Here is a 13,117-nt window from a genome sequence, read left to right as displayed (position 1 = left end):
CTTTTTATAAATAAAGTTTTACTACTAAAATGGCCACAGTTACAATAGGCCATATGACCTCCAAAGCCTAAGTGTGGACTCTATTAGGGTAACTTTTTATGTGACTCATGAGGTTTCTTTTCTTTTTTTTTTTTTTTTTAATAGAGTCTTGCTCTTGTCACCCAGGCTGGATTGCAGTGGCATGATCTTGGCTCACTGCAACCTCCACCTCCCGGGTTCAAGCGATTCTCCTGCCTCAGCCTCCTGAGTAGCTGAAATTACGGGCACCCACCACCATGCCCGGCTCATTTTTTGTATTTTTAGTAGAGATGCGGTTTCACCATATTGCCCAGGCTGGTCTCAAACTACTGACCCAGGTGATCACCTGCCTTGGCCTCCCAAAGTGCTGGGATTACAGGCATAAGCCACTGCACACAGCTGAGGTTTCTTTTTTAAATAATGAAAATGTGCCTTACCAGACAACTTGAAACATTTTAAGAACTGAATGTTTGTAGTGAGAGAGATTTTTTTAAGGACCAAATTTGATGTGTTTTAACCTGACCACACTTTATTCTGCTCCACACCATTCCAGGGCTAAATCAGTAAATCCTAGTCCAAATTCCTGTGACAGGAGAGGCCCTGAACATAATCAAAATGCAACTATCGGTTTACCTGATATGCTTTGACAAGAAAAAGTGGGAAAGCCTGCCATTTGTCTCTTAAAAACTGTAAGTTGAGAGGGGGAGAAAAGCCATATTCAAGACTACAAAAGTGTAGCACCCACTAAAGGTTGGAAAGTGCTTTTGACACCACCTGGACAACACGGCAAAACCCCATCTCTACAAAAAAAAAAAAAAAAAAAAAAAAGGCTGGCTGTGGTGGTGCTCGCCTGTAGTCCCAGCTACTTAGGAAGCTGAGGTAGGAGAATCAGCTGAGCCTGGGAAGTTTAGATAAGCCATGATGGCACCATTGCACTGCAGCCTGGGTGACAGAGACCCTGTCTCTTAAAAAAAAAAAAAGAAAAAAAAGTGAAGCACCAATGGCATCTCATAATCCACAACTCATACTCTCACTAATATGCATGTTAATTTTAATTTTAAAAATTAGCTTATGCCTCAGGGACGCTCCTACCCTTTTTTTTTTTTTGTAAACAGAGACAGGTCTCACTATGTTGGCCAAGGTGGTCTGAATTCCTGGCCGCAAGCAATCCTGCCTCGGCCTCCCAAAGTGCTAGGATATTACAGGTGTGAGCCACTGTGTCTGTCTGGCCTTTCTTTTCTTTTCTTTTTATTTTCTGAAGACACTGATTACAACTTTTAGATTTTTTTGTAGATATAAATTTGTCAATAAATAAAAACCTTTCAGATCCAAATCTTCCAAAAATTCCTAAAATCCAGCTATTTCTGTTCACAATGAATGTGCTTATTAAAAACTTCAGAGGAGAAAAAAGTGATACAGAAGACACATTAATGTTCAAGCAACTTAAAACAAAAAGGTAGATTTAATGCAGTAACAATAATCTGAGGATAAATAAATCCACGACAGACTTTAAAGTTTGCAAATCTGTTTCCTTTCTTTGCAGAGAAAATGGTTTTCTGAAAGCACACAGGACTGAAGATGTCAAAACAAAACTTAATTTCTTAGTCTCCAGGTGACACAGGCTTGGTCCTCTCTGCTGCCCTCTGAACACTTGTCACTGGCCAAGATGGTAGTTTCTCTTGTTTAGCTCAGGATGGATGTTAGTTTCAAGAATAACTGGATGGTTTGTTTCCTGAATCATCTTCTTGTGAGCCCATACTCTGTAAAGGTAAAGTGAAGTTATGTATTTATGTTTGCTTTTATCAAGGGTTCCCTGGCAGCCCAATAAGCACACCAGTTGCCCTGTCCCTCCCAGAACAAAGCCCCCTGTGAACAAGGGCAGGCAATTCCAGGAACCACCCTAAGCATCCCTAAGTGTACTTCCAGGCCATCATTTGAAAATGCTCTCAACTAGTATTTCTCCATGACCGTACTGGTAAGGTTTTCAAGAAATATTTAATAACCTGAAACTTAGTTCCTGTGCCTGATGTGACAACACCCCTCCTTCTCCACCCAGCCTACTTCTTATAATAAGGGAACCCTCATCACCTTTTGTACAAACTGAGGGTTCACTGTGATCTCCTGGTCCATGGCTTTCAGCCGCTCATCCAGCTCAATGCACTTCAGCATCTGCATGACAGGCACATTAGAAGGTGGTCAGTGGCGGGTTTAGGTCAGCTGCATCCTTTCTAACTTACACTGTTCACAAGGGTGCTATAGGTTCACAATCTCTTGATGTGAAACCCCTGGGGCCACATGGGTTTTGGAGCCAGAGTATTTTGGACTCAGAAAGCTAATACATCTATCATATAATACCCAATATCCCACCCAGCAGGATCTAGGCAAACCTCATAATCAAACACATAGTATCTTTTGCAGTGAAACTGGAGTATGTTCACGCTGAGATAAATGAAGACTAGACACCATTTCAGGTGACATTTTGCCATTAAATTAGTTACAAAAAAACATAGCTTTCTGAGATTTAATATTCAGTTCACTTCCCTGCTCAGAGGTAAGAAACACAGACCACCCACAAAACTCCCCCTTCAGCCCCCAGAATCAGGGGCAGCATGCCCTCAGGAGACACAGAGGTGACTGCTACAGCTGTAGCCAGGCTCTTGCCTAAAGGGGACCGTCAGGGAGGGCTTTGCTCTTCTCCTCCAGCCACCCCGACTCTGCTTCTCACATAGGGAGAGATGTTTCCTAACCTCCCAACCTGGAACTCCACAGACATTTCAGCAAAAACATAAGGCTCTATGTTGTAGGTGGCAGCTGGGAATAGATAAAGTTATACTAGGCCCTTTAAGTGTTTTCACAGTTAAGGGAGGTTTTGATGAGCTAGCTGGGATATCTAACCCACCATTTATTTACAGCCATACAATCTGAGAGAGTTTTGTTTTTTTGAGACAGAGTCTCCCTCTGTTGCCCAGGCTGGAGTGCAGTGGCGCGATCTCAGCTTACTGTAACATCTGCCTCCCAGGTTCTAAGAGACTTTCCTGCCTCAGCCTCCAGAGTAGCTGGGATTAAAGGCGTGCACCACCACACCCGGCTGATTTTTTTTTCTTTTTAGTAGAGACGGGGTTTTGCCATGTTGAGCAGGCTGGTCTTGAACCCCTGACCTCAGGTGATCCACCCACTTCAGCCTCCCAAAGTGTTGGGATTACAGGCATGAGCCACCACACCCGGCCTGGAAGAGTTTTAAGCAGCCCATTCTGGGTTTCTTTTGTTGTTGTTGCTGCTTTTCTTGAGACAGAGTCTTGCTCTGTCACCCAAGGTGGAGGACAGTGGCACAATCTCGGCTCACTGTAACCTGTCTCCAGGGTTCAAGCAATTCTCCTTAAGCAGCCCATTTTGAAACTAACTTTCTAGTAACTAAGATGTTCACAGACTGGGAACTACCTGTACTTAAAACTAAAATTATCCTGGAACATAGGAGCAATTTTCAAATACATCTCAACCATCAATTAAAAAAATAAAAACCTGGCATTCATGTTTACCTCCTGATCAATGTTATGAAGCATGGCTGGGTTATTATATTTTTCAGGGTTATCATGGAAACTGACCATACCGTCCTTCTGGTTAATACTTGCAAAAATCTCACCATCTTCTATCTGCAGAAAGAAAAAAAAAAAAAATCAGGAAAGCACTTTAGACCTGAATGCTATATGAATAGTCATCCAGTATAATCACAGAAAAGCATGGAAGGCAACATGGATATAAATAAACTTGTATATTTTTAAGCGCCATCTGTTTATCCAAGTATTTATTAAATACCTACTATTTGCTAGGCACCATTATAGATGCTAAGAGGTGTAAAACTGATACACACAAAATCCCTGCCCTTGCATTTTTGTTACTGAGGTGAAGTCCACACAACATAATTAACCATTTTATTTATTTATTTATTTATTTGAGATGGAGTCTCGCTGTCCCCCAGGCTGGAGTGCAGTGGTGCGTTCTTGGCTCACTGCAACCTCTACCTCCGGGGTTCAAGCAATTCTCCTGCCTCAGCCTCCCAAGTAACTGGGATTACAGGTGCCCACCACCACACCAGGCTAATTTTTTTGTTGTTTTTTTTGAGATGGCGTTTCGCTCTTGTTGCCCAGGCTGGAGTGTAATGGCGCAATCTCGGCTCACTGCAACCTCCGCTCACTGCAACCTCCGCCTCCTGAGTTCAAGCAATTCTCCTGCTTCAGCCTCCTAAGTAGCTAGCATTACAGGCATGCACCACCACGCCTGGCTAATTTTGTATTTTTAGTAGAGACAGGGTTTCTCCATGTTGGTCAGGCTGGTCTCCAACTCCCGACTTCAGGTGAACCATCCGCCTCGGCCTCCCAAAGTGCTGGGATTACAGGTGTAAGCCACTGCGCCCAGCCATTTTTTTGTATTTTTAATAAACACGGGGTTTCACCATGTTGGCCAGGCTGGTTTCGAACTCTTAACCTCAAGTGATCTACCTGCCTCGGCCTCCCAAAATGCTGGGATTACAGGCATGGGCCACCGCATCTGGCCTACCTTTTTAAAGTGAGCAATTAATTGGCATTTAATGCATTCTACAATGTTGTGCCACCACCATCTCTATCTAGTTCTAGAGCATTTTCGTCACCCCAGAAAGAGGCCCTAGGCCCATTAGCAGTCCCTCCCCATTCCCTCCTTCTCCTCCCAGCCCCTGGAAACCACCAATCTGTTCTTGTCTCTTATGGATTTGCCTTTTCTGGATATATGAATGGAATCATATACTATGTAATCTTTTGTGGTCTGGCTTCCCTTAGCATGATGTATTTGAGGTGCCCTTGCATTTTTCAACATCAGCTGCACTGAAATATAACTTACATCGCCTTTTTTTTTTTTTTTGAGATGGGGTCTCGCTCTGTTGCCCAGGCTGGAGTGCAGTGGCTTGATCTCTGCTCACTGCAACCTCCACCTCCTGGGTTCAGGGGATTCTCCTGCCTCGGCCTCCTAAGTAGCTGGGACTACAGGTATGTGCCACGATGCCCAGCTAATTTTTTTTTTATTTTTAGTAGAGATGACGTTTTGCCATCTTGGCCAGGCTGGGCCACTGTATTTTAAAAAGTAAAGCCTAACACGTTTTCTTTTCATCCCAGTGGAAACTATCTTCCAATTCTTCAAGAAAACTTTACTACCACTGGGGATTCCAAGGTAGATTCAAGGTCTGTATATTATTTATTTGCATCAGTTACTGGGGAATTATTTGACTGATCCTCAAAGCCAAATCCTGCCCATGAAGTTAAAAAGTGAGATACCAATAAAAGTACAAAACAGGTATTTTATTCCTAACAAGATGTTCCACACGGTGATAATAACTTGTCCATTTGTTAGCAGTGAAACTGCTGGCCTACTTGTCTCTAGCTTTGGAAGGGATAGATGCTATTTAGTGAAACAGTAACCAGCCCAATACATATTATACAAAATGCATAGTTCTCTATGTGATCACAGAGAGCTGCCTCTTTAAGCAGATGGAATGTATCTAAGCAAAATTTGGACCTACCTTCACCACAGCAGCACTATTCATAATAAATAAACCAGAACTGGAAACAACCCCAATGTCCAACTATTTATTTATTTACATTATTTGAGACAAGAGTCTTGCACTGTTGCCCAGGCTGGAGTGCAGTGGCGCAATCTCAGCTCACTGCAAGCTCCACCTCCCAGGTTCATGCCATTCTCCTGCCTCAGCCTCCCGAGTAGCTGGGACTACAGGCGTCCGCCACCACGCCTGGCTAATTTTTTGTACTTTTAGTAGAGACGGGGTTTCACTGTGTTAGCCAGGATGGTCTCGATCTCCTGACCTCATGATCTGCCTGCCTCGGCCTCTCAAAGTGCTGGAATTACAGGTGTGAGCCACCATACCCGGCCTATTTATTTATTTTTTTGGAGACGGAGTTTCGCTCTTGTCACCCAGGCTGGAGTGCAATGGTGTGATCTCCAGTCACTGCAACCTCCGCCTCCTGGGTTTGAGCGATTCTCCAGCCTCAGCCTCCCAAGTAGCTGGGATTACAGGCGCCCGCCATCATGCCTAGCTAATTTTTTTTGTATTTTTAGTAGAGATGGGGTTTCACCATGTTGGCCAGGCTGGTCTTGAACTCCTGACCTCAGGTGAGCTGCCTGCCTCAGCCTCCCAAAGTGCTGAGATTACAGGCACCACGCCCAGCCTGTCCAACTAATTAAAATGGAAAGGTGTATCAAACACTGGAACATTGTAGCCCTGAAAACCAATGAACTACGGCTACATACAGCATCATGCATGACTCTCACAATGCTGAGCCAAAAAACCAGATTCCCAGAAAGAATGTGCTGTGTGTTTCCTTCTACATCAAACTCAGAAACAAACAGAACTAAAATAGGATGTTAGAAGTCAGGATGGGAGGCCGGGCACGGTGGCTCATGCCTGTAATCCCAGCACTTTGGGAGGCCGAGGTCAGGAGATCAAGACCATCCTGGCTAACACAGTGAAACCCCGTCTCTACTAAAAATACAAAAAATTAGCCGGGCGTAGTGGTGGGTGCCTGTAGTCCCAGCTACTCGGGAGGCTGAGGCAGGAGAATGGCGTGAACCTGGGAGGTGGAGCTTGCAGTGAGCTGAGATCGCACCACTGCACTCCAAGCCTGCGCAACAGAGCCAGACTCCGTCTCAAAAAAAAAAAGTCAGGATGGGAACAACCTTTCTAGAGAGGCACAGGGCTGGAAGCAGGCACAAGGGATATTTTCCGGGTGCTGGTCATATTCTGTTCCTTCTTCTAGGTGTTGGAATCTTTGTGAAAATGTGTTTAGCCGTACACTTAAGTGTACTTTTCCAATGTTTACTTTAAAAAACAAACAAACAAAAAAAACCCTGGTCTCACAGACCTTTCATTCCAGAAGGGTTTCTCAAGCCTGGCAGTCCTGACATTTGGGGGCAGATAACGCTTTGGTGTGTGGGCTGTCCTGGGTACTGTAGGACGTTTAGCAGCATCCCTGGCCTGTACCCATTAGATGCCAGTAGCACCCCCATCTGTGAAAACCAAAACTGCTTCCAGACGTTGCCTAATGTCTCCTGGCAGACAAAATCACCCTCAGAGGAGAACCACTGCTCTAGAGCCTGTCAGGCTGGTTAAGCAGGGCTCAAAACTCACACCCACTTTGACCCCGCAACGCATTGCTAGCTAGTATGTCCTGTCTGGTGTCATAACCACTCATGTATTTCTTCTCACTCACCACTGAAGAGGGAATTTCTTGGGGAAAGCGTCTATAGCTTATTCTGTGTAACCCCTGTGGGGTTACCAAGATGCTCTTAGCAGACACAAGTCATAGAGGTATGGTTTTGTTTGGTGTGTGCATGTTTTGAATGGTAGGTTGAAGCAAAAAACCCTTTAGAACGCTTGTAAATTCAACTATCAAAATGAAATACTCAGCTGGGTGCAGTGGCTGTATCCAGCTGTAATCCCAGCACTTTGGGAGGCCAAGGTGGGAAGGTCACTTGAGGCCAGAAGTCTCAAGTTATGCCTGGCCAACATAAAGAGACCCTACCTCTACAAAAAATTTAAAAATTAGCTGGGTGTGGTGGCACACATCTGTAGTCACAGCTACTTGGGAGGCTGAGGTGAGAGGATCATTTAAGCCTAGGCAGTCAAGGCTGCAGTGAGCCATGATTACGCCACTGCACTCCAGCCTGGGCAACACAGCAAGACCTTGTCTCAATCAATCAATCAATCAATCAATCAAAATACTCCTAATTCTGAAATCATACAAGGGGTCATATGAAGCTTTGCCTGTCCTGAGCTAAAGACACAGGTTTTCAGTGAACTAAAACCAGATCAGAACTATGTACTTATGTAACTGAATAGGTAGGTAGATTACAATACATCAATGTGGTGGGTTATCATATAGTCATTTAAATGATGCTTATCCAAATCAGGAGTGGTTGCCTGGTTGGGGTGGGGCTGAGAGTGGGGAAATGCAACTGGCAGGTGATAAAGAGGGAGTGTCAGGGCACTGGTGCTATTTCATTTCCTAAGCTGGGTGCTAAGTCCTGGGTGTGTGCTCTGGCCTCCTTTATGTCAGTGCTGCTTATGGACCAAAACCCTCAGTGATGGAAGAGGCTAAGTCAGAATGTCAGTCAATGATGTCGCTAAGCACACTGTGTAGTTCAGCAAACATTGTTCAGCAAGATTTCTTGCTGCAGCAGTTGCTTGATGTACGTACTGGCAAAAGCTTGTGATCTCATCACAGATAAGCAGAGGAAGTAGCCCTACCTTATACCTCTTTGTATACCAAAAATATTTCATGAGTGTTATGAGGTTTACAAAAATTCTGATAATGAAAATATGTAAATATAGCCGCCTGTAATACCAGCTACTCGGGAGGCTGAGACAGGAGAATTGTTTGAACCCTGGAGGTGGGGGTTGCAGTGAGCTGAGATCACACCACTGCACTCCAGCCTGGGCAACAAAGCGGGAGTCCGCCTCAAAATAAAAGAAAAGAAAATAATAAGGAGTACAGGGCTGGGCACAGTGGCTCACGTATGTAATCCCAACAATTTGGGAGGCCTAGGAGGGCAGATTGAGCCTAGGAGTTCAAATCCAGCCTGGGCAACATGGAGAAACCCCATCTCTTCAAAAAAATACAAAACTTAGTCAGGCATGGTGACACATACATGCCTGTAGTCCCAGCTACTTGGGAGGCTGAGGTGGGTGGATTACTTAAACCCAGGGAATTGAGGCTGCAGTGAGCCGAGATTGCACCACTGCACACCAGCCTGGGCAACAAGATGAAGCCATCTCAAAAAAAAAAAAAAAAAAAAAGGAAGCACAAATAGGACGCAAGCCTGATGTGTATATCATATGAGCACACTAAAACTAGAAACTATAAGGAAATAGACCAAATTGTCAATAGTGGTAGACTTTGGAGGCTCCCCCCGCTTTTCTCCTTTTTAGTATTTTCCACAATGAACATCTGTTACTCTTACAGTAACAAAAATCCAGTAATTAATTTTCAAAAAATGAAAATCAAGGCCAGGCACGGTGGCTCATGCCTATAATCCCAGCACTTTGGGAGCCCGAGGCAGGCAGATCACGTGGTCAGGAGTTCGAGACCAGCCTGACCAACATGGTGAAACCCCATCTCTACTAAAAATACAAAAATTTAGCCGGGCATGGTGGCGCATGCCTGTAGTCCCAGCTCTCGGGAGGCTGAGGCAAGAGAATCACTTGAATCCGGGAGGTGGAGGTTGCAGTGAGCCAAGACTGTGCCACTACACTCCAGCCTGGTGACAGAGCGAGACTCCATCTCAAAAAGAAAAAAAAAAAAAAAGAAAAAGAAAAAGAAAATCCACTTACCATGTGCAGAACATATTTCTCTGCCTCCTGAGGTCCAGACAACTGCACACGACTTGCCATATCTTGTAATGATAGAGTTAAAAAGGTCTGAAAGTCAGAAGCAGAATTAGTCACAGGTAGGAACAACAAAGGAAGGACATTTTATTAAATGTGTACAGAGCAGCCAGGCGTGGTGGCTCATGTCTGTAATCCCAGCACTTTGGGAGGCTGAGGTGGGCAGATCATGAGGTCAGGAGATTGAGACCGTCTTGGCTAACATGGTGAAACCCCGTCTCTACTAAAAATACAAAAAATTAGCTGGTATGGTGGTGCACGCCTGTAGTCCCAGCTACTTGGGAGGCTGAGACAGGAGAATCGCTTGAACCCAGGAGGTGGAGGTTGCAGTTAGTGGAGACTGAGCCACTGAACTCCAGCCTGGGTGACAAAGTGAGACTCTGTCTCAAAACAAAAAACAAAAAACAAAAAACAAAAAAAGAATTAGCCAGGCGTGGTGGCATGCGTCTGTAGTCCCAGCTACTTGGAAGGCTGAGACAAGAGAATCAGAGAATTGCTTGAACCCAGGAGGTGGAGGTTGCAGTGAGCTGAGACTGCGCCACTGCTCTCCAGCCTGGATGACAGAGCAAGACTCTATCTCCAAAAAAAAAAAAAAAAAAAAAAAAAAAAAAAAGTGTACAGAGCTCTTCCCATTGATGTACAGAATAGATTTGTGTAGATGACTTAAAACTGATGGGCGAGGCGTGGTGGCTCACACCTGTAATCCCACCACTTTGGGAGGCCGAGGTGGGTGGATCAATTGAGGTCAAGAGTTCCAGACCAGCCTGGCCAACATGATGAAACTCCACCTCTACTAAAAACGCAAAAATTTGCCAGGCATGGTGGCAGGCACCTGTAATCCCAGCTGCTCAGGAGGCTGAGGCAGGATAATCTCTTAAACTTGGGAGGTGGAGGTTGCAGCAAGCCGAGATCGCATGATTCACTCCAGCCTGGGCAACAGAGTGAGACTCCATCTCAAAATAAATAAATAAATAAATAAATAAATAAATAATAGGCTGGGCGCGGTGGCTCATGCCTGTAATCTCAGCACTTTGGGAGGCCCAGGCGAGTGGATCACGAGGTCAGGACATCGAGACCATCCTGGCTAACGTGGTGAAACCCTGTCTCTACTAAAAATACAAAAAAAAAAAAAAAAAAAAAAAAAAAAAAAAAAATTAGCCGGGCGTGGTGGTGGGCACTTGTAGTCCCAGCTACTTGGGAGGCTGAGGCAGGAGAATGGCGTGAACCCAGGAGGCGGAGCTTGTTGTGAGCCAAGATCACGCCACTGCACTCCAGCCTGGGCAACTGAGCAAGACTCTGTCACAAAAAAAAATAAAAAAATAAAAACTGATGAACCCAGTGGTTTGTCAATTTCCTAGAGGAGTAATGAAAAAGAATTTTATATATATATGTAAACTGAAAAGGAATCCAAGGTATGCACATCATTATGAAGATTTTCATCTTTTGAATTTTGTATTATAAATGTATAATCTATTAAATATAATTGAAAAAATAACATTCATCATTCAAAATTCAAAGTTAACATTTTTAAACAAATGGGGGAGTTAAATAAAAGAGGCTACACACTTGTGATACATGAGGGAAACCAGTGTTTACCACTGCTCTCTTGGGATCTGATGAAAATGACCCCTTTCAGAAACATATTAAAAGAGCTCTATTCTTAATGGCAGCTGGTAATATTTACAACAATGGCATTTTCAGAGCTGGGCATATTAAAACCCTCATCTTGAAAATTCCTTTTTTTTTTTGAGATGGAGTCTTGCTCTGTTGCCCAGGCCAGAGTGCAGAGGCGCAATCACAGTTCATAGCAGTTCAAGGGAACCTCCTGTTTCAGCCTCCTGAGTAGCTGAGACTACGGGTGTGCACCACTGTGCCCAGCTAATTTTATTGTTTTATTTTTTGTAGAGATGAGATCTTACTTAGTTGTCCAGACTGGTTTCAAGCTCCTGGTTTCAAGCTATCTTCCTGCCTCAGCTCCCCAAAGTGCTGGAAGTACAGGGGTAAGCCACTGTGCCTGGCCATAAATTCTTGATGAGCCAATAATTTTAAAACCTACATATACTTTAGTTCAGAGAATAGTACCCAAGAAATTGAAATTACTGCTAACTTTAAGAAGTACACAAGTAGTTTAACACAAACAAAGACTCAAAAGTCAACATTCTAGCCTGACCAACACAGTGGGATCCCATCTCTACAAAAAATGTAAAAGTAGGCCAGGCACGGTGGCTCACACCTGTCATCTTAGCACTTTGGGAGGCCAAAGTGGGCAGATCACTTAAAGTCAGGAGTTTGAGACCAGCCTGGCCAACATGGCGAAACCCCGTGTCTACTAAAAATACAAAAATTAGCCAGGTGTGGTGGTGTGCACCTGTAGTCCCAGCTACTCAGGAGGTTGAGGCAGGAGAATCGCTTGAACCCAGGAGGCAGAGGCTGCAGTGAGCAAAGATCGCACCACTGCACTCCAGCCTGGACAACAGAGCGAGACTCAGTCTCAGAAAAAAAAAAAAAGAAAAAATACCAAACAAACAAAAGAGCAGGGTCAAGAATAGCACGTAGAGTATGACCCCAATTACATATAACTGGGAGAGTCTATGCATACACATAGAAAAGAAACAGAGAAGAGGAACCTAGAAAAACATCTATTAGGCCGGGCGTGGTGGCTCATGCTTGTAATCCCAGCACTTTGGGAGGCCGAGGCGGGCAGATCACGAGGTCAGGAGATCGAGACCATCCTAGCTAACACGGTGAAACCCTGTCTCTACTAAAAATACAAACAATTAGCCAGGTGTGGTGGTGGGCACCTGTAGTCCCAGCTACTCGGGAGGCTGAGGCAGGAGAATGGCGTGAACCCGGGAGGTGGAGCTTGCAGTGAGCCGAGATTGAGCCACTGCACTCCAGCCTGGGAGACAGAGCAAGACTCCGTCTCAAAAAAAAAAAAGAAAAAGAAAAAGATCTACTAAAATGTTAACACAAAGTAATATTTCAATGGGAGAGGTGGCAGATTTAACCCATCCCCAGCTGCCTTCCATCCCAGCCATGCCATCACCTACTGATACAGTCCACCTGTTGAGACTTCCTTGGATTTTCTAGTAAGAAAAACTTGGCTAGAAAAATCCTTTGATGTTTCCCCGTTCTTTTCATTTTAGCACTGGGACATCATGCCAAAAATGGAGCAGCCACTATCACAGATGTAACCTTCTGACTAGCTATGTCCTTTAAAGACACGGTTCCTGCCCACCATACCTTATGGTAGCCCCCCCAGGTCCCTCTGGCAGGCAGTGCTTGTGAGCTCAGTGTACCACAATCCACCACTTTGTGTCAACATACGAAGGACCCAGGACCTTGATGACTTTGTGAGTCACTACCCCAGCCCTGGAAAGACCATTTCGAGTTGAGACTCTTCCTGTTTGATCAAAAAAAAATTTTTTTTGAGACGGAGTCTCACTTTGTCCCCCAGACTGGAGTGCAGTGGTGCAATCTCGGCTCACTGCAACCTCTATCTCCTGGGTTCAAATGATTCTCCTGCCTCAGCCTTCCAAGTAGCTGGGATTACAGGTATGTGCCACCACGCCCAGCTAATTTTTGAAACCGTTATTTAATTTTCATTTGCTGTTTTGCAATTTAACATCTTTTGTAACATGTACTATCTTTTATGTTTGTTAGCATTTGGGT

At 44.5% G+C, this 13,117-nt stretch overlaps 1 protein-coding gene across 17 annotated transcripts in view; it reads right to left on the bottom strand.

Annotated features, from left to right (window-relative positions):
• Positions 1-1,461: 1,461 nt before the first annotated feature.
• COPS3 (COP9 signalosome subunit 3) overlaps positions 1,462-13,117 on the bottom strand; it is a 34,749-nt gene continuing 23,093 nt past the window's right edge. For 14 of the 17 annotated variants that reach the window (XM_001160602.7, XM_063799713.1, XM_063799719.1 and 11 more), the window contains 4 exons: positions 9,392-9,478; positions 3,555-3,668; positions 2,107-2,187; positions 1,462-1,778 (listed from right to left, as the gene is read on the bottom strand). In XM_001160602.7, the coding sequence (XP_001160602.1) occupies positions 1,725-1,778; positions 2,107-2,187; positions 3,555-3,668; positions 9,392-9,478 (336 nt within the window). In that variant the 3' untranslated portion in view covers positions 1,462-1,724. The remainder of the gene's footprint in view (positions 1,779-2,106; positions 2,188-3,554; positions 3,669-9,391; positions 9,479-13,117) is intronic. The other 3 variants (XM_063799714.1, XM_054671026.2, XM_009432672.4) reach the window with 1 other exon arrangement.

The sequence above is a fragment of the Pan troglodytes genome, chromosome 19, assembly GCF_028858775.2.
Source record: "Pan troglodytes isolate AG18354 chromosome 19, NHGRI_mPanTro3-v2.0_pri, whole genome shotgun sequence".
NCBI lineage: Eukaryota > Metazoa > Chordata > Mammalia > Primates > Hominidae > Pan > Pan troglodytes.
The sequence above is the reverse complement of the archived record's forward strand: the minus strand, read 5'-3'. Positions and strand labels throughout refer to the sequence as shown.